At 42.8% G+C, this 26400-nt stretch overlaps 1 protein-coding gene across 25 annotated transcripts in view; it reads right to left on the bottom strand.

Annotated features, from left to right (window-relative positions):
* The window catches only part of WWP2 (WW domain containing E3 ubiquitin protein ligase 2), a 182765-nt gene that overhangs the window by 50495 nt on the left and 105870 nt on the right, over window positions 1-26400 (bottom strand). For all 25 annotated transcript variants that reach the window (XM_081512580.1, XM_081512595.1, XM_081512588.1 and 22 more), the window contains one exon: window positions 8564-8691. In XM_081512580.1, coding sequence (XP_081368706.1) covers window positions 8564-8691 — 128 coding nt within the window. The remainder of the gene's footprint in view (window positions 1-8563; window positions 8692-26400) is intronic.

The raw sequence follows: 26400 nt of genomic DNA on the forward strand, positions 1-26400 counted from the left end.
AAAATGGTGCCACAGATTTGCTTGAGGCAACATTGCCACAAACCTTCAATTTGTTTTAAAAAAAAACTTTTTAATTATCCGTGAAGTACATGGACTTCCCTGGTGGCTCAGTGGTAAAGAATCCGCCTGGCCAAGCAGGAGACGCAGGAGACATGGGTTCCATCCCTGGGTCAGGAAGATCCCCTAGAGAAGGACACGGCAGCCCATTTCTACTGTTGTTGCCTGGGAAATCTCACAGACAGAGCCTGGCAGGCTACTGTCCATGGGGTCACACAGATTTGGACACAACTTAGCAACTAAACAACAAATGAAGCATAATAAAGCAAAGAGTGATAAGACAAGGCGTGCGTGTATATATACACATGTTCTTAGAACATAAGGGCTTGAAATTTCAGAAGTAAATCTGCCCCGTCGCAGCTTATAGTCAGGAGAAACCAAAGTTCAGACAATTCGGTTACTGCTCCATGGTCACCCTGGTAAAACAGTGACAGAGCACAATCCTTGAGCCATGACTTAAAGTAGAGAGAAAAACTGGATCGTCAAAGACAAGGAGCTACAATTTCACCACCCCTTAGAGAAATGCTGTATGTCACTTTTAAGCTCTATTCAATATAGCCAGTGTTCTCTCTTAATCCTAATTATTTGATGTACACAACTTATCTGTCCCAAAAGATGGTATCCTTCTTGAGAATGAGGGAAAATTGGTTTTCCTTTGTTTTTTGCTACTTTTACTCTCTACCTCCTATGTCCTTGCCTCCATCCCTCTGCTCACCTCAGCCGCCCTTCTCTAACAGGCTCTTCCTACTGTTTCAGCCCAGACGGGTCCCTCTGCAGAGCCCACAGTACCTGTGGTCTCAGCTACTCAACCACACAGCCCCTGTGACATCTACTGTGTTAGCACTTGGCAGACTGTGTCTTTTCAGCTTCTTTCCCTGAAACAGACTATAGAGCAGAGGCTTATTTTATACTTCTTTACCCTGTCATAGCACTTAGTAAAATGGCATTTGATAAACATTCATTGAACAAGTACTTATTTAATAGGCCTAATAATCTAGCAAAAGATATCTGAAATAAATGTGCCTCACATTTGGATAACACTATCATTGCAAAGCAGGTTCTTTTTAAATTTTTTAAATTTGGGAATAACTGCAAATTTATAGAAAAGTTGCAAACACAGTACAAAGATAGCATGCCCTTCATCCATGCTATATAATATTGTTACCTTGCTTAACTATGGCACATTTGCCAAAGCTAAAAAAAATAATAATAACATTAGTACATTACTATTAATTAAATCCCAGACTTTATCTGGGTTTCACCAGCTTTTCCACTAATGTCCTTTCACTATTCCAAGATCTAATCCAGGATTCCATGCTGCTTTTCACAAGTTCACTCTCACAGCTCACTTATCTTCCTAATAACCCTATAAGAAAAGTGGTATTATCCCCATTTTACTGAAGGTAAAACAGAGGCTCCCAGAAGTACCACTGAGAGAGGTGGCAAGCAAGTAGCAGAATCAGCACTCAAATCCAGAACACCACTAAACAAACACAATGGAAGGGGTTGGGGGAAAGAGAAACAGAGATGGCTTAGCTGGCTCTCACGTATGGGAAGAAAAGCTAGGTACCAAGATGAGAGGGTAAATGGGGTAAGGAGGCAAAATGCCTGATTTATGCAACTGTGGGTATTTCACAAAGTTCCCTCTGTGATGCCGGTTAAACACTGTAACTTTATGAATTAGATATTCATTGAGGGCTCAAACATACTCTAGTCACAGTTAGCCAAAAAGAGATCAGGAATTGGAAATTCTTCTGCTTAATCCTAGACACGCTGCCAGCTCACTGTGTGTTCCAAGATCTTTAGGTGTGTGTGTGGTGCAGCACAGACTCTCACTGTACACACACGTATTTTCAGCCCCCTCACTCGGGTGTGGAAAAGGCGCCTGCCAACAATGGAAGCTTTTTAAGTGGAAGACCAGCTCATAACATATGACACACAATAAAGCAGTCAGTATCTCTCACCCATGAAACCCAAGCAATGCCTTCCAATGCAATTGTTCAACTCAGCTCTTCACGAGACCAACCAAAACTAGAAAAACCGTTCATAACTAGCATGACATGGAGGTGGATGACGATTATATAAAGAAAAGCAATTAAATTAGATGGAAAAAAGGAAAACTTGAAAATGGATAAAGTCATACTATGTCACCTGATGGGAAAGTTCCATCTTTCCTTGGTCAGTACATAGATTTAAACAATTTCCATTTACCTTCCACCAAGTTTCTAAAGGCTTCCCTGGCAGGCTACAGTCCCCATGGGGACTGCAAAAGAATCGGACATGACTGAGCGAGTTACACTTTCACTTTTTTTTCAAGTTCCTAAGCATTCAAAGTCTGAAATTTGTTTTGAAAATATATAAGCTATCAAAGAATATCATGGAGAGAAAGCAGTAAGATGGGACCAGCCTTTCCAGGCATTAAAAAAACATGTTGATAATTGAAATCACACAAGACTGGTTTAAAGCCAGAAACAAACGGGATAAGTAAAGAGTCCAGAAATGAATACTCACTGCATATAAGAATATAAGAATATAGTAAGTGATAAACACGAAGTATCGCCATAATAAAAAAAAAAGCAACTAATGTTCACAGGATAATAGGATCTCGCTACAGGGAAAAATTAATTGAAACTCAGCCTTCATTTTACATATAATATGTATGTATACATACATATGCATATACAGATATGCCACTATAATTTGTGGTGGGATAAACATAAAACAAAAGTAAAACAGAAGGAAATATTTATTCCATCTAGAGACAAGAGAGAATCTTTTCACTATGGAAGCAAAAGTTGAAATTACAAACACTAAAAAAAATGCCCAGGCACAATTTTTAAGTTTTTAACTACTTTTCTAGAAAAACCACAGAAAATGAGATAAAAGGCAAAATAAAAATATAATAAAAACCTATAAAAATAATCAATAAAACTTGTATACCTAGATATTTTACACACATTAGGATGACTAGTATTAAAAAGAAAAAAACAAGTCTTCACAAAGATGTGGAAAAATTGGAACCCTCATTCACTGCCAGTGGAAAAACAGTGCAGCTGCTGTGGAAAACAGTTTGAGGGTTCCTCAAAAGCTAAACATAGAATTACCATATGAACAATCAACTCTACTCCAAGGTATACAGCCAAAAGAATCAGAAGCATAGACTCAAACAGATACTCAGACATCCACATTCACCACAGCATTAGCCCCAATAGCCAAGGGGAGGACAATCCAAATGTCTATCAACAGATGAATGGATAAATTAAACGTGGTAAACACATACAGTGGAATATTATTTAGCCTGGACAAGGAGCAAAACCCTGATACTTGTTACAACATGGGTTAATCTTGAAAACATTGTGCAAATGAAATAAGCCAGAGTCAAAAGGACAAATGACTCCACGTAAAACATGAAGTACCTAGAATAAGCAAATTCATAGAGACATAAAGTAGAACACAGAGGACTTCTCTGGTGGTCCAGTGGTTAAGAATCCACCTGCCAATGCAGGTGGGTTCAATCCGTGATCTGGGAAGATTCCACATGCTGAGGGGCAGCTAAGCCCATGTGCCGCAACTACTGAAGCCCGCACACTCAGAGCCTGCGCTCTGCGACAAGAGAAGCCACCGCATGAGAAGCCCACACACCGCAACTAGAGTAGACCCTGCTCACCACAACTAGAGAAATCCCATGCAGAGCAACAAAGACCCAGGGCAGTCATAGATAAATAAGCAAAAATAACATAGGACAGAGGTTACCAGGGGATAGGGTTGGAGAACAGAAGGAGGGGAGAATGTTTTTGTGTGAACGGTGCAGAGTTTCAGTTTGGGATGATGAAAAGTTCTGGAAAAGGATAGTGATAAAAGCTGCATAACATTGGGAATGCACTCAATGCTACTAAATTATCTACTTAACAATGGCTTAAATGGTGATTTTTATGTTATGAGTATTTTACCACAGTTTTACTAAAAAGATTATATAAATCTCCAAAGTTAACCTCTGTAACTCCACAAGTCAAATAACTGAACACTATGAAAGAAGTCACATAAGAGAAAAGCAGCTGATAACTGTAGAAACATGATGAGCTTAAACGATGAGGTGGGACTCTATATCTGCTAGCAAAATGACACACTAGTATTTACAAGGTCAAGGAAAAAATAAGCCTCATATGCCACGGGGAAAATTTTACAATGCCTTGGCATATGTGATCATTATAACACCAGATTTAGGCAATCTGGTAACACACTTCAGATTTTAAAAAGTTCACATCCTTTGACTCAAGAACTTCATTCCAGAAGAAACCAAGTTATGTGTAAAGATGTTTACATCAGGATTTAGTTTTATGTAAGAGAAATGCACCAAGAATGAGAAGTGGTTATATGAGTTATGACATGTTAACTGATAAATAGTATGAAACCACTAAAAAAAGGTAAACAGAAAGACCCTGAAATATGAACACATATATCAAAAATAATGAAACGAGGACCTCCCTGGAGGTTAAGACTTTGCTTTCCAATGCGAAGGTGAGAGTGAAGGGGTGAGAATGAAGGGATACGGGTTCAATCCCTGGTCAGGGTGCTAAGATCCCACATTCCTCTCGGCCAAAAAACCAAAACATGAAACAGAAGCAATAGCGTAACAAATTCAATAAAGACTTTAAAAATGGTCCACAACAAAAACATCTTTAAAAAAAATAACAAAATGCAGAAAAGAATGTCTATCCATGCTACATAATTATAACCATATGAAATTATTTGCCAAGCTAACTTTGAGAGCTTACTATGTACCTGGCACTGGGCTAGACATGCTACATGTCTTACATAATTTATTCCTTATAACAACCCTAGGAGATATAAACTCTTGTCCTGATTTTATTAATTAGAAAACTAAGGGCCATCAAGTCCCTGGGCATTATACACATGCTACACATGGGGATGTAGAATCTGACCACAGCCTGTGTGACTCCTGACCTTATATGCATGGAAATCACATTTAAGGGAGAATTGAGTGAGAGATGTAATTTTTTGAGGGGGATAAAGTTTCCAATAAAAAAAAAATTAGAAAGTAAATCATTGCACACAAGTCTCAATAAAGTGCTATGCCATTATCCTAGACCCTGATTCCACCACTTCTAAATACTTAGAAATATTATATTTATACAGACAGGCTGCCATTCACCTTCTTTTTATAAAAAATGGATACTTTACAGTTGTGACAACGTGAAAAAACCACCTGGAACTCAGCTCCCTTGTTGCCCCAGATGTCTTTTTCATGCACAGCTGCAGAGCACAGCCAAAAACAGGCTTGCTAAATAAATCTTGTGGGTCTCTGGAAACCTTCCCTGGAGGCACGGCTCACTACCACCACCATTCTGGAACTGGTCCTCACAGTTCGAACAGAGACATATTGAGGGATGGAGGTGTCCTCAGTCAGAGCCACAACCCCCTTCTCGTTTTGCGCTGCCAAAGAGAGGGGACCCCTGTCTACTCCCCAAAGGAAAACTGAGATCTTTCTGTACCCTTTGGCTACACACTAAAAAGCCTACTAGGTCCAGGCTGGCTGTGAGGCAAGGTGAACCATCTTCAGAGCAGAAAAGAGAGAGACGAGACAGGGGCCAAGGCCTTGGTATTTGAACAGGCAGAAATCCCTAACGTGCAACGACTGTCCTTCACAGATGGGTTTGGGAGCGGTTTGGACATTCAGACACAGCACCATAAAACATCTCTAAGGCAGTTTGGGGTTACAGATACTTGGCTTTCAGAAGACGTGGCTGGCACCTGTCTCGTCTGCTGAAATACATAATGTTCCTGGAGATAAGGACAATACGCGAAGGTACCTAAAAATAAGCCAAGGGGAAACACAGACCTGTTTAAACGTCCAAGGAGAGTGACTCAAAGACCGTAACCATAGAAACGCAATTTACCCATAGCTGTTTTGGTTTTTTTTCTTTTTTTTTTAATGTGGATTTTTTTTTTTTTTAAGTCTTTATGGAATTTGGTACATTATTGCTTCTGTTTAATGGTTTGGTTTTCTGGCCATAAAGCATACGAGATCTTAGCTCTCCTACCAGGGATCAAGCCCACACCCTGTAGGGTGCCCATAGTAGGGACCTACACCTACCCATAGTAGGGAATTGTCTTTATAAGACAAGCAGAGATGGCTGAGGGAGACCAGCACCACAAGAATGGAGGCCCCTGGAAGGACACAAAGGCTGGTATCATGGCCGTGGCATCAAGGTAACAACTGATTTCAAAAGCCAGTTCCCCTTGCCCATTTGTGAACACCAGCCTCCTTCTAAGGGTGACTTATTTTTCTAAGAGAAGCATGTTTACTGGTGTTCATGGTGCTCACACGGTTTTCTCCAGCGTGGCCCATGGCCACCACCTTGCTGTCTCCATCACACAGATGGGAAACTAGGTCACCCTTGGCTTCTGTGACTGGCAATGCCAGCGCCTGGACACAGTGGCTGGCAGAGGAGCGCCAGGTGGGCCGAGACAGCAGCCCAGCCACTCATCCTCCTCACCTCCAGTGCGTTCTTTTCCTCAAGGCTCAGGGCCAGCTGGCCAACTCAGTTCCCGCAGCCAGGTCCCAAACTCCAGAGAGAAAGTCAGGCTGCCACAAAGACAGTGAATCTCGCAGGACACAGGCCGCTCTGTCCTGCAGTCCGCCACAGACAATGTCATGGCCAACACCCTAAGCGGTCACAGTGGCTCTGGAGCCCTCAGATGGTGCAGCCAGAGAACTGAAAGCCATTAGAAGGTAGTCCCAAACGATGCCTCCTGGACAATAAGTTTGTTACAGAAAGGACAGTAACAATACCAGGGTAATGCTTACATGAAGAAGCTATGCTGCTCACTGTTTATAATAGCCAGGACATGGAAGCAACCCAGATGTCCATCAGCAGATGAATGGATAAGAAAGCTGTGGTACATATACAGAATGGAATATTACTCAGCCATTAAAAAGAATACACTTGAATCAGGTCTAATGAGGTGGATGAAACTGGAGTCTATTATACAGAGTGAAGTAAACCAGAAAGAAAAACACCAATACAGTATACTAATGCATATATATGGAATTTAGAAAGATGGTAAGGATAACCCTACATGTGAGACAGCAAAAGAGACACAGATGTATAGAACAGTCTTTTGGACTTTGTGGGAGAGGGCGAGGGTGGGATGACTTGGGAGAATGGCATTGAAACATGTATATTATCATATGTGAAATGAACCGCCAGTCCAGGTTCTATGCATGAGACAGGGTGCTCGGGGTTGGTGCACTAGGATGACCCAGAGGGATGGGATGGGAAGGGAGGTGGGAGGGGGGTTCAGGATGGGGAACACATGTACACCCGTGGGGGATTCACGTCAATGTATGGCAAAACCACTACAATCTTGTAAAGTAATTAGCCTCCAATTAAAATAAAGAAATTTATATTAAAAAAAAAAAGAAGAAGCTATGCTGCATGTTCAATCCAATGACACTTAATTTTTAATCTAATACTTTCAGTAAGTAAAAGAAATATTAAATAGTGATCTTGCTAAATAAAGATTAGAAATTAAATGTTGTAAACATAAAAAAAGAATAAAACAATTTTGTAATTATTAAACAGAAGAAGCTTTGCTGCTCTGAATTTCCTGTCCTTGACACACCTCTGCCGCTACAAGCACCTACAAAATCATTTCAGTTGTCACTTTCTGATTTAAACACCTGCATTCCCCCACCTACAGTTTATCAAAGCAAACGGCCATGGTCCTCCCTAACTGCCCCAAATTAAGACAAATCACCAAACGACCAGAAATCACAAAAGATTTGACAATCTTCAAGATGTTTAGAGGAATAGACTTTTGGGGGATGGCTTTTCCCTTCTACATTCAGCACTGTCCTGATGAGACAGAAGGAAAGCAGGACAAAAATGGATTTGTTTTGAAATAGGTCCTTCTCTTCCCACTTACGGGAAAGCAGGATCAAGTGCAGAGAAGTTCGGTGTGGATGTGGAAGGGCTCTCCTCTCTCAAATGGGACAAATATTCTCGACGGAACAGCCACAGGAGGCCCCCTGGTGGCACGAGGGCTTTGCCCCAGTTCAGCACCCCAACCCACTCAACAGCACCACCATCTTCTCTAAGCCAGCTCTTAACAATAATACTTGGCCTTCTTTCTCCTTAGTCTGATCATTTCCATAAATGAGGGAAAGGGAAAAAAAAAAAGTGTCACTTAAAAAAGATATCCTCTCTCAAGAAATCCAAGGTTGATAAGAAATGAATTTAAAAATTAATGCTTCTTATTTCTGTGCCAAGGAAGGTTTGAGAAGAGTGCAGTCAATGACCTTGGCTGTACAGACTATGCCAGAGAGAAAAGAAGATGGGTCATGGAAAGAATGATGAATTCAAATTCCACCTTAGTTTGGGAGTCTTCTCTCACCCACCCTGCATTCTGACCCAGGAGGCAGAGTCCCGGCTCCATGTGAGCACAGCTCTAGTCCGGGCTGGTGCTCTGCGCTGTCACTCACCTGTGCCATTGGCCAAGCCACTGTGGCTCGGGTTCTTGACGGGCTGGTGGTGCCGGCTGCTAGCACCGGGGCTCTGCTCGCCGGCTGCTGTGGCTGGTCTGGCTGAACCACTTGAATGTCTGTGCGTCCTGCAGGTTCAAAATATAAAACAGACAGACATAAGTTACCATGAAGGAGAAAGAGCTGTGCCCCCACCTAAGTCACCGTGTTTCCTCTCTCACTATTTATGGGAAATAAGCCCTGTAATAGTCTTTCTGCTCTTTGACTCGACAGAAGCTGGCCCCAGACGGAGAAACCCAGGTAAGCGTCCTTCTTGGTAAAAAGTACAGAAGGTAACTTTGGGTAAAATTTTCCACTTGAAGTAAACAAATCCAGAGTGAATTGCCCCTACATCTGAAATAACTGGCAAAATATCCTGTGACCATCACATTATTTTTATTGGGCTTGACCGTAAGAAGTAAACAAGAAAATCACTGGACAGGCTACAGACAACATATTTCTCCCATTAGCCAAAAAAGCAGCCCCAAACTTATCCAAATCCATTTGCTCTATAGCTAGAAACATGCCTGCCTTGGGAATAAATGTTAAGGGCATTAGACAACTTCAACCAATGTGCACGCTGCCATGTTTTACCTAGAAAAGGTGACTCAACAGTCTATGCAAGTAAATGAGGAACAAAGCAGAGAGGGATCTGTACAGGAAAAGTGGTGGAATTCAGCAACAGAGACCGTCTGACATCTTCAGAGAACACAAGGCAACAGGCAGTATGTGTTTCCACAGTCTTGTCATAGCTTGACTTCCTTCACTCAATGAAAATGACTGAGCTTCCCTGCTCTTCAGTTTCCGTTTTGTCAAAGGAGATTATTCTACTACTCCATCATTACATGCAACTTTTCAACAGTGAGAGGATATCTATACTACCCAGGGAAGAAAACACCACCCCTGTCCAGGCAGAGAAACAGAGGTCCAGGGGACAATTTATAACCATGGGACGAGGGGCAGTGAGAATACCACCTACAATAAGTGTAGAAGCAAGGACAATGCTGAAGCTGAAGCTCCAATACTTGGGCCACCTGATGGGAAAAACTGACTTGTTGGAAAAGACCCTGATGCTGAGAAAGACTGAAGGCAGGAGGAGAAGGGAACGACAGAGGATGAGATGGTTGGATGGCATCACCGACTCGATGGACATGAGTTTGAGCAGGCTCCAGGAGTTGGTGATGGACAGGGAAACCTGGCGTGCTGCAGTTCATGGGGTTGCAAACAGTCGGAAACAACTGAACGACTGAAGGACGAAGGAAGTATTTAATATGCACTCGGCTGGAATATCAGGTTCCAGGTACCCGTGGTGTGCTATCCATTTTGCACATATTATCTCATTTAACATGGCAACCCCAGAGGTCGCCTACTATTATTATGTCCATTTTACAGGTGAGAAAACAGACACGAAGAAAGTGAGCAATGGAGCAGAGATTTGAATCTAGGTACTCTAAGATCAAGAGCCCACACTCTCTGGTTGGAGGCTAGGGTAGGGGTGGGGGGAAGCCTCGACTTAAGTTGAATCGCTTTCGGGCTATTCATGGGTCACTCGGCCAATGGTGAGGTGAAGACCTTGAACAGAAAGCTCCCCCATGGGAAAGCTCCACACCCACCAGAACACCTCTGCTGGTGAGACATTCTGGTCCAGGATGTTGGGAAAAACTTGCAGCACAACTAACTAGGAGATTCCCAGGGGAAGGAAGTGGCCCCATGACTACCTTCTCCACCACGATGGGTACACACCCAAATGTTTACAGTGATTATCTTTTGACGCTGGGAATATGGATGTTTCCTTTTGTGCTTTCCTAGGTTTTTCTGATTTTCTTCATTAAGTTCGCCTACTTTTGAGGGAAGAAGAAACACATTTATTTAAAAAGAAAAAGGTCTTCTTGGGCCAAAACTACAAAAAAAAAAAGAAGAAAAAAAGCAACCTAGCAAACCCTGGAGTCCTTGGTACCTAAGACTGCGTGGCAGTTAAAAATGGATAGGAGAGCACAACTGAGCTATGGAAATAAAGATTTAATTTGGACTGGTTTTCCATCTTATTTTTCCCTGAGCTAATTTCATAAATCAAAGCTGTCAGCCACACCTCAGTCAAGAAAAATATTTCAGAGTCCCCACTCCATGGGAAGGAATATTAGCATTGAGCATTTTACCACAAGTCCTCATCGAAAGCAGGAATGCAGACTAGTTCAAGAGGGGAAGATGGTCGTTAGTTGCTGGTGAATGTGTGTGTATGTGTTGAGGGCTGAGAGCTTGAGAGAGATCAAATTGGTTAATAGAAGGTTCATTTCAGCCAAGAGTCCCCTTAAAAGGACAAAAGAAAGAAGCCTCTGTGATTGGGTGCTCAGAGCCCACAGTAGAGGGCTGGGCCCTCCAGGTGGGGCCAGCTGCATGGGGCAGCACAGAAAATGAGACACCAGCTGTGTCACACACACGGGCTCTGACAGGCCTGTGACTCCTTCCAGCCCCCTGGGCTCCTTGATCCTCTGCAGGGCAGCCGGGCAGGACAACAGGGTGGGTCCTGTTACTCTCCTGGCCCCTCCCTCCCTTCCCCAAAAGGGCGTGTGGTCAGAGTTGAGAGAGAACACTTTCAGAAATGTTCAACCACTAATGACAGCAGCACACCCTGAATGACAGGCTGGAGCAGCGCTGGGATTAGCCCATAAACCAGGGGCAGCTGGGACCACTTTGGATGAATTGCCGCCTCCCTGCCCATGGCCCATGGCCACCCCGCTACCCGCCCACCACACACACACACACACGCATACACACAGACACACAGACACACACACAAGGCCACCCCACTACCTGCCCACCATACACACACATGCATACACAAACACACACACATACACACACACAAGGCCATCCCACTACCCACCCACCATACACACACACAAGCATACACAGACATACACACACATACACACACACAAGGCCATCCCACTACCCGCCCACCATACACACACGCACGCATACACATAGACACACACCCTTCCCCCAAACACATAGGCTTACACACACACTTCCCCCAGATTCTTCCCTTGCCCTAAATCTGGACCTTCTACTTTTCCCCTTGAATTATCTTTAAAATAAGACTCTTAGAAAGAAGAGAAGGCCTGAACATTTGAGGAAAATCTTCTCTTCAGCAGTTGTTTCTTTGGGAGGACTCAGTTTAGTTCAGTTCAGTCGCTCAGTCATGTCTGACTCTTTGTGACCGCATGGACTGCAGCATGTCAGACTTCCCTGTCCATCACCAACTCCTGGAGCCTGCTCAAACTCATGGGAGGACTCACTCAATCCTTAAAAGATGGGACTGTGTCATGGTTAAAAAGCTGGCCCAAATGCCGAAACCACACACCATAAGCCAAAATAGTACCAGGATGCAAGTGGGGTGATGGGGTGGAGATGAGCTGGGCTCCACACCACAGGCAGCCTGGCTTCGGCTCTGCCAATGACTTCAACCTTGGCCTGATCCCTCCACCATTTTGGGGCGGGAGGGAACAGCTATGCAGACCCCAGGGCAGTCCAAAGGCGGCGGAACAGCAAAACTCCACAAATGGTTTTGAGTCCTCTAGTTACCGAGATTCAGCTCTCACTAGAGTATGTGCTTTCTCAGAATGCTGGTGTTAACGTACCTAAGTTCCTCTCTCAGGTCAGAAACTAAGGCCTCCCTAAGGAATACCAGTCAAGGTCCGGGTCCTGGGATTCTCTCTCCATGCTCCAGAAAATGATCTGATGCAAGTGAGGCCCCCAGGAGAGGGCTGTTGGCTGTCCCTTGCCATTCAACCTTTGACATTCAGTGTTGGCCTCAGTCCTCAGCTAACCCTAAGAGCCACAGCCTCAAATGCTGTGAGACATTCAGCACTGTCCTTCATGAGAGCCACTAACTTGCATTCAGTCATTATTTTCTGACCTATTAGGCCGTGTTCTAGAACTGGCAACAAAATAAAAAGAGTCTCTGACCTCAAGGACCTACATGTTAGGGGAAATGCAGTGATCAATAATTCTGCTCAGACACAAATTTGCATCACTCCCTATGATGCTGGTGTATGGGACTCACTGGCTAGTGAGTGAGCCTGGCGGGTAACTTTTACTGTCACCCAGTACAGCTTTGTTGATTATCATCACATATGCAATAGTTTATGTGGAGCAATTAAACAAAACTTTGTTTAAAAAAAAAAAAAGGCAACCTTACTATCGGTAATGCAAATTAAAACAAAATGAAGAGGCAAAAGAAGTAATAGCTCACAAGACAGAAAAACAAAACTCTCTGCTAAATTAAAAAATGAAACTCAAAATTTGGTGGTGGCTCAGAACTTAGGATTGGTAAGTCTATCATATCCCTTACGAGGAAATGGATTTAAAAAGCACTTCATTAAAATTCGAAACTTCCGCCCTTCCAAAAACACTATCAAGAAAATGAAAAGCCAGTCCCTAAACTGGGAATGACCTAAATCTAAAACTGGATGACCTAAATCAAATCCCTTATGATTATATAGTGGAAGTGACAAATAGATTTAATAGACAAATAGATTTAAGGGACTAGATCTGATAGACAGAGTGCCTGATGAACTATGGACAGAGGTTCGTGACATTATACAGGAGATAGGGATCGAGACCATCCCCATGGAAAAGAAATGCAAAAAAAGCAAAATGGCTGTCTCAGGAGGCCTTACAAATAGCTGGGAAGAGAAGAGAAACAAAAAGCAAAGGAGAAAAGGAACGATATTCCCATCTGAATGCAGAGTTCCAAGGAATAGCAAGGAGAGATAAGAAAGCCTTCCTCAGCGATCAGTGCAAAGAAATAGAGGAAAACAACAGAATGGGAAAGACTAGAGATCTCTTCAATAAAATTAGAGATACCAAGGGAACATTTCATGCAAAGATGGGCTCGATAAAGGACAGAAATGGTATGGACCTAACAGAAACAGAAGATATTAAGAAGAGGTGGCAAGAATATACAGAAGAACTGTACAAAAAAGATCTTCACGACCCAGATAATCACGATGGTGTGATCACTCACCTAGAGCCAGACATCCTGGAATGTGAAGTCAAGTGGGCCTTAGAAAGCATCACTACGAACAAAGCTAGTGGAAGTGATGGAATTCCAGTGGAGCTATTTCAAATCCTCAAAGATGATGCTGTGAAAGTGCTGCACTCGATACACAAGCAAATCTGGAAAACTCAGCAGTGGCCACAGGACTGGAAAAGGTCAGTTTTCATTCCAATCCCAAAGAAAGGCAATGCCAAAGAATGCTCAAACTACCGCACAATTGCACTCATCTCACACGCTAGTAAAGTAATGCTCAAAATTTTCCAAGCCAGGCTTCAGCAATACGTGAACTGTGAACTTCCAGATGTTCAAGCTGGTTTTAGAAAAGGCAGAGGAACCAGAGACCAAATTGCCAACATTTGCTGGATCATAGAAAAAGCAAGCGAGTTCAAGAAAAACATCTATTTCTGCTTTATTGACTATGCCAAAGCCTTTGACTGTGTGGATTACAATAAACTGTGGAAAATTCTGAAAGAGATGGGAATACCAGACCATCTGACCTGTCTCTTGAGAAACCTGTATGCAGGTCAGGAAGCAAAAGTTAGAACTGGACATGGAACAACAGACTGGTTCCAAATAGGAAAAGGAGTATGTCAAGGCTGTATATTGTCACCCTACTTATTTCACTTATATGCAGAGTACATCATGAGAAACGCTGGGCTGGAAGAAACATAAGCTGGAATCAAGATTGCCGGGAGAAATATTAATAACCTCAGACATGCAGATGACACCACCCTTATGGCAGAAAGTGAAGAAGAACTAAAGAGCCTCTTGATGAAAGTGAAAGAGAGGAGTGAAAAAGTTGGCTTAAAGCTCAACGTTCAGAAAACCAAGATCATGGCATCTGGTCCCACCATTTCATGGGAAATAGATGGGGAAACAGTGGAAACAGTGTCAGACTTTATTTTTTTGGGCTCCAAAATCACTGCAGATGGTGATTGCAGCCATGAAATTAAAAGACACTCCTTGGAAGGAAGGTTATGACCAACCTCAATAGCATATTTAAAAGCAGAGACATTACTTTGCCAACAAAGGTCCGTCTAGTCAAGGCTATGGTTTTTCCAGTGGTCATGTATGGATGTGAGAGTTGGATGGTGAAGAAAGCTGAATGCCAAAGAATTGATGCTTTTGAACTGTGGTGTTGGGGAAGACTCTTGAAAGTCCCTTGGACTGCAAGAAGATCCAACCAGTCCATCCTAAAGGAGATTAGTCCTAGGTGTTCATTGGAAGGACTGATGTTGAAGCTGAAACTCCAATATTTTGGCCACCTCATGCGAAGAGTTGACTCATTGGAAAAGACCCTAATGCTGGGAAGGATTGGGGGCAGGAGGAGAAGGGGATGACAGAGGATGAGATGGCTGGATGGCATCACCGACTCGATGGACATGGGTTTGGGTAAACTCTGGGAGTTGGTGATGGACAGGGAGGCCTGGCGTGCTGCGATTCATGGGGTCGCAAAGAGTCGGACACGACTGAGCGACTGAACTGAACTGAAACTGGGAAAGGTTATTCGTAAAATATGTATCTGATAAAGGATTTCTATCTAGAATATATAAGAAAAAACTTTCAAAACTCAATAATAAAAAGAATAAACCAATAAAAGTAACCAAAGAGTTTTAAAAGAGAAGATCTACAAACAGCAAATAAACACATGAGAAATGCTCAATATCAATAGTCGTTAGGAAAATGCAAATTAAAACCACAGTGAGATACCATCACACAGCTATATGAATAGACAAAGTAAAAACAAGACAAAAAAGCCTCACACACACAAACAAAAACAAAACCAAAAAACCTGACAGTAAACAGTGTTAGGAAGAACACAAAGCACCCAAGCGTCTCAAACTCTGCTAAAGGGAATGCAATGTGGTACTATCGTTTTGGAAAAAAGTTTGGCAGTTCCTTATAAAGTTAAACATGCACCAACCAGCAATCCTACGCCTAGGTATTTATACAAGAGAAAATAAAACATGTTTATACCAAACTTGTAGGCAAACTATTTCAGGTGACTATTCATAATTTTTAAAACCATAAACAACCCAAATCCATGAATGAGCAGACCGAATGTGGTACATCCACACAGTGAAACACTTCTCAGCAAAAAAAGGAATGAACTACTGATGACGAAACAACATAGATGAATCACAAATGAATTATGCGAAGCAGAAGGAGACAGACACAAAAGGCTACAGAGTGCATCATTCCATTTTTATGACATTTAAGAAAAGGTAAAACTGCAGGGACAGGAAACAATTAGTATCTGCCAGTAGCTGGAGAAAGAAGTAGGGGCTGACTGCAAAGGGGCAAGAGGGAACTTTTGGGGAAAATGAAACATTCTGTATCTTGATTTATGGTGGTGGTTACCAGACTCTATGGGCTTCCAGATGGCACAGTGGTAAAGAATTCACCTGCCAATGCAGGCGATGCAAGAGACATGGTTTCGATCCCTGGGTGAGGAAAATCTCCTGGAAAAGGAAATGGCAACCCACTCCAGTATTCTTGCCCGGAAAATCCCATGGAGAGAGGAGCCTAGAGGGCTACCGTCCATGGGGTAAGGAAGAGTTTCAGGCACAGCTGAGTGACTGAGAACACACCAGACTCTATACTTCCGTCAAAACCCACAGAACTGTACATTGCATAGGGTTTATGTTACTGTATGCAAATTATACCTCCATAGACCTATCTTCATTTTAAAAAGCAATCTGTGTGTTTCAGTCACTGCAAAAACAACTCATCACATGAGAAAAAATTTTAAAGTAATCAAAAAGTTTTAAAAGAAAACTTAGGTATGGTATGAGGATATGTGTGTGTTAGTCACTCAGTCACGTCCGACTCTTTGTGATCCCATGGACTGTAGCCCGCCAGGCTCCTCTGTCCATGGGATTTTCCATGCAAAAATACTGGAGTGAGTTGTCATGTCATTTCCTTCTCTAGGGGATCTGCTCCCCCAAAAAAACACCCAAAAAACAAGAATCTTGAAAGGAATATGATTCAGGCAATACTCAGAACTCTACAAACACTCTGTATTAATAAATACAGGGATTCTTCAACACCCAAGGACACATCTCTTCCAAATGTCAAGAATTCGTGGCTGACCGGATACTGGGTGCCAAGCATATTTTTCTATCTTGGTAAAAGAAGCCCAGAATACTAAAGGGAAGTTCTTTGACCTCAGAATTCAAGCCCATTAGCTTGGCAAAAGAGAAGTTTCTGGGTAGAACCACTGATAGTGGGGTTTTTCCTCCCTTTAAATTTATTAAAGGAAAAAAAAAAAAACAACCAGACACAGAAGTTAAAATTGCCTAGATAACTTAAAACTGTTCTCACATCCCAATCCAGGGAATTGATTTTTGCCTAGATGACTAGGAGCAAGAGGGTGGCCGTCCTGCCCCTCTTCCAAGTCCTCTTAACTGGGCATTGTCTTTTAATAGCAGCATGGAAACAAAACTGAGTGAGGCTGGGCCAGTTTCCAGTAAAAGAATCAGCAAAAAAAAAGAAACAGTCACTTAAAATAGAATCATGGAGGGAAAAATGGGAAGCAGTGATGGGAAAAGAAATGGTTTCCATCATTCAGAGAGGCGTCACTAAGCAAACCTGCTCCCACCTACATGCAGCCTCCTCAATTCTTCCTGTTCATTCAAATGTGGACGAGGAGGAGGGGGAATGGGAAGGGGGTAAAAGGGGAGGTGAAAAGGGAAAGGCGCAATTAAGAGTTAAAAATGGGACCACTGGAATCATTCTGAGGGTAATTTACGGCTCCATTCCACACCCTACCTCTGGCTGCCAGCCTCAGAAATGACAGGAAAGGTAAAAATAAAACAACTGCCAAGTCCATTCTACATGACAGAAAGACAAGTGATTTACTTCTGCCCAATCTGAAGAACAGAGAAACATTCTCAACGGTGGCAGCTTTCTGAGACTGAAAAATTCACTTTAAGAGAGACTATATACTACGTTTCACTCATCTCATTCCAGGTTGTATGCTGGGCTTCTAGCGGAAGCGGACAATGTCTCATTCCACCCCACTCCCACTTGGGGCAACAGGGAACGACCTGGGGTTCCCTGAACACAGAAGGCAGCCCCTCACTTATTTGTCCCATGTCCTGAGATGGTACAAGGGCATAGGACGCTCCAGCAGCTCAGGAGACACGCATGGGGGGCTATCAACCTCCACTGACACACAGCAGGAAGCTGTAGGGGGCTAACCCTGAACACGAGGCTCCAGCTTCTGCTATAGGTGGGCCAGAAAAGGCTCTTCCACCTTCTTCCCCCTGGCATCACCTCTTGCTTGAACCTGGCCCATTCCAGAGCATCCCTGAGACAGCCGAGACCTGAAAGGACCACATGGTACCAGAATGACAGTGCCCAGGGCATTATTTCTAAGTGTTCTGACGCAACAAATCACAAAGGCAGGGATTAGGCAGGAGGGAGGCACACTCCTAAAAGAATATGTTCATCAGACGTTCCTCCAAACCTCCCTCTAAACTCCTCCCAAGGAAAATTTAGAGCTTTTGCTGATCGACTCGCTGGCATCCTCTTCTGGACTCTTCGCCCAGCTGGCTCCTCATTCAAATCCTGGTCTAAATGTCCCTCACCTCCCAGGCTGCACTAAACTCCCTGACTTCTCTGGCACAGCATTCTATCCTTTTCCTTAATGGCATTTTTTTTTTAACTTTTTATTTTGTATTGGGGTATAACCGACTAACAATGTTGTGATAGTTGTTGTGAACAGCTGAAGGAACTCAGCCTTTCTATTTGTAGTTTATGTTTGTTTATCTGTTTAATGTCTAACTTCAACAAGGCCCATGAAGGCAGAAGCCATGTCTGTTTAGGTGTAACTTTGTATAACCAGCACCTAGTACATGCTTGGCCCCACAGCAGGCACAAAGAAACATTTGCTGAATGAATAAAAGACGCAAGCTCTCAAGTACAAAAGCACTCTTGGGCCTGTAACCTCTAATATTTCCCATGTTTCTGGCAATCCAGTCACTCCTCACCTCCCTGTCTCCAGCCACCTCTTTAAAGAATGGAATCTATGCCAAGAGATGGAATCCACAAGGTAGTAGGTATTGAGAAGTGTCAGAGCTAGTGTCTTAGCTCTGATGTTGAGGGTTAGCCCTCAACATCATGTAAGAACATTCTCTAGTCTACAAACCAAGGTCTACAAATAAAAATCATTTCATTACACTTTTTTCGTGCTGCATATACTAAAATTGCAAGACAATCTCCACATCCAACCAAATTTTATTTATCATGGTTTTTTTGTTGTTGTTGTTCTAGCTATAATTTTCAAGCACTCTCCAACAGGTCAAGACTAGACAAGTGATTGAACATGGGAATTAAGAGAGATAACCTTGTGTGGCAGGAATATTTTCTAAAATTCCCCTCCTCCCAAAGACACCCTACCTCAATGCATAAAACCAGGGAATATGATGACATATCACACAGCCCGAATTCCTGCTGAGCACATGGCCTCACTCAAGTTAGAGGGCTTTACAGAGAGATGGAGATGCCCTGTGGAATCAGTGCTCATCTCACAGGGGTGCCATTTCTGTGATCCAAATATCCTTCATGATACATACACTCCTGACATTCAACCATCATTTGGGGATGTGAAGTTATCTATATGTGGGACATCACTGTTCTCAGAAGGTGAGTAAGTAACATTCTCTCCTGGTAGAGTTCAGGAACACGGACGTTAATACACATGCTTTTCCAAATGAGATGTATTTATGTGTCAGCTTATCTCTGACTCCAATGCTAACCATCGAAGTTGTAAGGACTTGAAAAGAACAATCCAAGAAAAGGGTTCAAAGTGGAAGTATCAATCATGAAGAATAAATAAAACAGAAGGAGCAGAGACTTCCCTGGTGGTCCGGTGGTTGGGACTCCATGCTTCTACTGCAGGGTGCGTGGGTTGGAACACTGGTTGGAGAACTAGGATCCTGCATACCGCGGCCAAGAAAACAAAAACAAAACCAGAGGGAACCCACCACACTCTCTCGCTAAGCTTTAGAAAGACAAGGCTGTCCTGATAAAAAGTCTCCCCTGTACTCTGTGCCCCTGAAACCATCACTTTTCAGGGAGTCAAGGTGCCAAGGAATGTAAACCAGCAGCAAGACCCACCCTGAAGTCCTGGCAAGGGAGAAGCAGGAACACAAGACTCTTTCAACTCAACAAGGATTCACTGAGCTGCTGCTACGTGCAGCAGAGCACTATTCGGGGCCCTGGTGGGGACATAAAGATGAATAAGGCCCAGAAGAGTTTGGCTGAGAACTCCCCCGGTACCCCTCCCCACCTTCGAGAGTGCTGTAGATGGGAGAGAAAAAAACGACTCCCAGTCCCCATTTCATCATTCTTCTCTACACATAAAGCAAAACTGTGGGGTGTGATTTCAAATAAAGGTTTTGCTTACCTTTTTTAAAGGGAAAAATTTTAAAGAGAAAGAACAAAACCAACCATATCCTCATCTCCCCTTCTCCTTCACCAAACAGCAGTGATTCACACCATCTCCTACTCTAGACTTTCACTAATCTCATGTTAAAAATTGTTGTCAATTTCTTATTTGAAAGTTGTACCTTCAAAGGCCATTTATGAGCACCCAAAATAGACCCGACACATAGACATGCCATGAAAGTCCAAGAGAAGTCCCAGTCCAAACAGAAAATCTTCAGACAGGGAGCCAGGGAAGAAATTCTTGTTCTCTCTACGCTGTTAGGTGCAGAATTTCACACTCCATTATCAAATAATCTGTGAGCCAAAGATACCTTCAACTCATAAAGACAAAGAAAAGGCAGGCCAAACAGGCTTAAAGTGGCAAGTTAGCTTAGCAAAGGGAGACAAAGAAAGCACAATAGACAGCACTTAAAAGGCAAGAAGATGAAAAGATATCATGAATCACAAGAAACAAAGGACCAACCATGACAGTTTAAAGATACAAAGTAGTATATTGGTTTGGGTTTGTTTTTCAATCTTTTTTTTTTTAATTGAAATATTGCTGACATACAAACTGTATTAGTTTCAGGTATGCCACATGGTCATCCAACATTTATATACATTCTGAACTGATACATATAAAGTCTAGCAATCATCTGTCACCAAAGTGATCACAAAATTATTGACCATATTCCCCACGCTGTACATTATATTCTCATGACTTGTTTATTCTATAACCAGAAGTCTGTATCTCTTAGTCCCCTTCACCTAGTTCTTCCAACTTGCCACCCTCCTCGTGTTGTTTGTTAAAAATCCAGTTCAGTGATGTTTCAAGCAACACCATCTAATATATAAGCACCAAAAATGTGGAAACTAAATGGATGCAGAAAATATGACAAGAAAATATAAAAAGGAAGCTGGGGAAGCTATGCTAATACCAAACTAAACAAACTTTTTAAATGATTTTTAAAATTCAGGCATAATTTACATATAGTAAAATTCACTCCCTTTGAAGGGTACAGTTAAATGAGTTTTATCAGCATATACAATCATGTTATCACCACCACGATCAAGATATAAAACACTTCCACTGCCCCCCAAAATTTCTTGGTGCCCTTGGTAGTCAATCCCCCCTCTCAATTCCCAACAATTGCTAACAGGGTTTCTGTCCCAATCATTTTGCCTCTTCTAGAATGTGATATAAATGGAATCACATAGAATGCAGCCTTTTGTGTCTGGCTTTTTTTAATTTACCATCTTAACCATTTTATTTTACTTATTTATTTACTTTTGATCCCACCGCCTGGTTTGCAAGATCTTAGTTCCCCAACCAGGAATTGAACCTGGCCCCAGGCAGTGAGGCTTCCCTGATAGCTCAATTGGTAAAGAATCCACCTGCAATGCAGGAGACCCCAGTTAATTCCTGGGTCGGGAAGATCCCCTGGAGAAGGCAAAAGCTATCCACTCCGGTATTCTGGGCTGGAGAATTCCGTGGATTGTACAGTCCATGCGGTTGCAAAGAGTCGGACATGACTGAGAGACTTTCACTCTCTCTTTCACTTTTCAGGCAGTGAAAGCGTGGACTCCTAACCACTGGAATGCCAAGGAAGTCTTTTGTATATCTGGCTTCTTGCATTTAGCATAATTCTTTTGAGAGTCATCCATGTTGTTTAATGCTCTTCCTTTTTATTGCCAGAACAAATAAAATTTAAAAGGTGCTAGAAAAAGAGAGGATCACAAGATAAAAGTTTCAATTCACCCATAAGACATATTTCAAACTTGTATAGTGGGTCCAAGAATATAACCTTTAAATACACAAAGCAGAAATTCTTGGATACAACCTGGCCCCACCTATTAACTGCCATCACCTCCTCCTATTTTCCCATCACTCCCTCCACTCCAGCCAGACTGGCCTTGTTCAACTCCAAAGGCCCACTCCCAGCTGGGTTCCTTGGCAAGAGCCACTCCTCTGCCCAAAAGTCTTCCCTGACGAGAGAGCCTCATGGAGAAATTCCTCACCTTCTCCAAGGCTTTGCTTACAGGCCGCCTTCTTAACCATACCTCTCTCAACTGCATTATTTAATAGTGCATCCTGTTGCTATGTAATGAGTCCACAAGGTCAAAGCTGCAGACAAGGTCAGCTGGGCCTTTGCGGCTGTAATTTTGGCAGAATGGTAGGGAGTGGATGCCAGAATGAAGTGAATTAATACATAAATAGGAATAAGGATGGGAGACTCAAAGAATATTGAGACTAGTATTTTCACTATATTTTCAATAAGGTATGGGTACATAACAACTTCAGGAAATCCTATGATGTGTTCTGTGCTTTAGTTCTGTGACTATTTTTACCTAATGCAAAGTGAAAAACCTAAATATAGAATTATTCCAGCGTATAAAAAGAGTCATTCTATTTAGGTTATTGAGTATGCCATCATAAAGACAGTCGCTAAACCAAACCCTAAATCTCCACTTCCACAGACCTTGGCACTTTCGAAAGGAGCCAACCAGGGCCAACAGACTCCTAAAGGAAACGTCTAACCTCATCACACCAAACCACAGCCACAAACACCATGGCTTCAGCAGTCCTTTTCCCCGCCACCCACATCTGTCCAAAGCATTTTCAGTCAGTTCTGTTCCAATTTTTGATCATCACATACCCAAACTGCCCTAGTTACCGTGACTCAAAAGTCTTTTCTCTGAGATCCATACTCTTTACTGGCTTCTCTCTAAACATTTTTCCTTTCGTTGTCTTTTTTTGTTTTTTTTAATTATTTATTTATCTGGGTACTCCAGGTCTTAGTTGCAGAATGCAGGTTCTAGTTCCCTGATCAGACTCCTGCATTGGGAGTGTGGAGTCTTAGCCATAGGACTACAAGGAAAGTCCCAACTGTTGCCCTTTCAATTACAATTTTCTAGGACTGAGGAGTCCTAGAATCCAGATACAGGTCTGGTTAAAGCAGAAATTTCACCCCTGTCCCCTAAATCATGGAGACCCTTACACTGGTACCATTGTTCAGTGTCAGGAATACACTCTGTTGTCCTCTGCATCTCCTGGGTTTGGCTTGCATTCTCCTCCTATGGATACACTTTGAGAGGAATGACTCTGCCCCAGAGTCACTCAGTACCACTGTTCCACAGAACCTACTAAGCACCAATCACTACCATTATGGGGGAAGTCCTTTTAAAGTGATAGCTTCAGACTTTCCTGGTGGTCCAGTCACTGAGACTCCACACTGCCAACGCAGGGGCCCCGGGTTTGATCCCTGGTCCAGGAGCTAGATCCCATAAGCTGCAACTAAGTGTTTGCATACTGCAATGGAGCCACCACCTGCAGCAAGTCCTCCACTCCTTTCTCCAGTTCCCATATCAATTCTCTTATTGGTCCCTGAGTCTAGCCTCGACCTCCACTGTGTCAAGACATTCCTACCTTCTTCTGCCTTCTCCTGTGTCCCTTCTCCTACCCCCTCACTACAGGGGCTAGTAGACTCTCTGACAACAAGGCAGCTTGGTTCTGGAAGCAGTTTGTTGTTTTAGTTGCTAAGTCATGTCCATCTCTTTTGCAACCTCATGGACTGTAGCCTGCTAGGCTCCTCTGTCCATGGGATTTCCCAGGCAGGAATACTGGCGTGGGTTACTATTTCCTTCTCCAGGGGATCTTCCCAACCCAGGGACTGAACCCATGTTTCCTGCATTAGCAGGCGGGTTCTTTACCACTAGTGTCACCTGGGAAGCCCAAATGAATATGTTCTGTATTCAAATAAAATTTCATTTACAAAAAGAGGTGGTCAAGAGGATAAGAAGACAAGACTCAGACTGGAAGAAAATATTTGTAAAAACATATCTTGATAAAAGACTGTTATCCAAAATATACAAAGAACTATTAAAATTCAACAACAAGAAAAGGAAAAACCTGATTAAAAAAATGGGCAAAAGGCCTGAACAGACACCTCACCAAAAAAGATATATAGACGGCAAATGAGTATATGAAAAGGTGCTCTACATTGTATGTCATTAGGGAAATGCAAATGAGACACCATGACATGCCTATTAGAAAGGCCAAAATCTAAAACACTGACAACACCAAATGCTGGTGAGGATGTGGAACAACAGAAACTCTCACCCATTGCTGATGGGGATGTAAAATGGTATAGCCATTTTGGAAGACAACTTGGCAATTTGTTACAAAACTAAACGTACTCTTTTGCTCTTACCATACAACCTAGCAATTGCTCTCCTTTGTATTTATCCAAAGAAGTTGAAAACATGTCCATAGAAAAATCTGCACAGGAATGTTTACAGTAGCTTTGTTCAAAATTGTGAAAACTCGGAAGCAACCAAGATGTCCTTCAGTAGGTGAATGGATAAATAAACTGTGGTATGTCCAGATCATGAAATATTATTTCAGTCAGTTCAGTTCAGTTGCTCAGTCGTGTCTGACTCTTTGAGACCCCACAGACTATAGTCAGCAAGGCCTCCCTGTCCATCATCAACTCCTAGAGCTTACTAAAACTCATGTCCATCGAGTCAGTGATGCCATCCAACCATCTCATCCTCTGTCATCCCCTTCTCCTCCCGCCTTCAATCTTTCCCAGCATCAGGGTCTATTCAAATGACTCAATTCTTTGCATCAGGTAGCCAAAGTATTGGAGTTTCAGCTTCAACATCAGTCCTTCTAATGAACAGTCAGGACTGATTTCCTTTAGGATGGACTGGTTGGATCTCCTTGCTGTCCAAGGGACTCTCAAGAGTCTTCTCCAACACCACAGTTCAAAAGCATCAATTCTTCAGCATTCAGCTTTCTTTGTAGTCCAACTCTCACATCCATACATGGCTACTGGAAAAACCAAAGCTTTGGCTAGATGGACCTTTGTTGGCAAAGTAATGTCTCTGCTTTTTAATATGCTATCTAGGCTGGTAATAACTTTTTTCCAAGGAGCAAGCATCTTTTAATTTCATGGCTGCAGTCACCATCTGCAGTGATTTTGGAGCCCCCAAAAATAAAGTCTGTCACTGTTTCCATTGTTTCCCCATCTATTTGCCATGAAGTGATGGGACCAGAAATATTTAGTGCTAAAAAACAAATGAGCTATCAAACCATGAAGAGACACAGAGGAACCTCAGATGCATATTACTAAGTGAAGGACTACAATCTGAACTACAAATTTTATGATTCCAGTTAGATGCTGCTGCTGCTGCTGCTAAGTCGCTTCAGTTGTGTCCGACTCTGTGCGACCCCATAGACAGCAGTCCACCAGGCTCCGCCGTCCCTGGGATTCTCCAGGCAAGAATACTGGAGTGGGTTGCCATTTCCTTCTCCAGTGCATGAAAGGGAAAAGTGAAAGTGAAGTTGCTCAGTCGTGTCCGACTCTTAGCAACCCCATGGAATGCAGCCTACCAGGCTTCTCCGTCCATGGGAGTTTCCAGGCAAGAGTACTGGAGTGGGGTGCCATTGCCTTCTTCGGCCAGTTAGATGACATTCTAGAAAAGGCAAAACTATATAGACAGTAAAAAGATCAATGGTTAACAGGGAGAGAGGAATAAACAGACAGAATACAGGAGATCGTTAGAGCACCGAAACTATTTTGTATAATGCTTTAATGGTGGATGCGTGTCAATATACATGTGTCAAAATCATAAAGTACACAACACCAAGAGTGAACACTAATATAAACTATGGACACTGGGAGACAAAGTCTCTCATTGTCATTCGGGATGATGATGTGTCAATGTAGGTTCATCCCACTCTAGTGTGGGATGCTGACGGCATGCTCCCCCCTGCGGGAGGCTGTGTGTATATGGTAGGTGGGAAATCTCTGAACCTGCTGCTCAGTGTTGCTGTGAACCGAACACTGCTCTAAACAAACAAACAAGTGGCAGCCTAGATTTGACCTGCAGGCCATGGCTGGCTTCAGCTATCATCTTGAATATCTTGTGTCAACATGACCAAATGACTAATATGTCCAAACGTGCCAAGTTCTCTTATTCTCAATTGCCTTTGCCCATGCTGTTCCCTCAGTCTGAGCGACTTCCCTTTCCTCCACTGCACTGGTCTGCAAACTCCTTCAAAATACAGATCAAACGTGTGAGGTCGTCCCCTATTATCCCCTGGTGGATTTAAGTAAACTTTCCACTAGCTTCGTTCACCACCACTATGGGCTCCATCGCACTACACTGGAACTGTCACCTCTGTCTGTCTCCCACCAGATGCCAGTCCTCAATGTCAAGGGCCATGACTTTTTATCTTTTTATCTACAACCCAGCTCACAGCCTGGCATTCATGTCTGTGGAACAAATATTGCCTCCA

The sequence above is a fragment of the Giraffa tippelskirchi genome, chromosome 7 (assembly GCF_054371585.1).
Source record: "Giraffa tippelskirchi isolate mGirTip1 chromosome 7, T2T-mGirTip1v1.2.pri, whole genome shotgun sequence".
NCBI classification, from domain to species: Eukaryota; Metazoa; Chordata; class Mammalia; order Artiodactyla; family Giraffidae; genus Giraffa; species Giraffa tippelskirchi.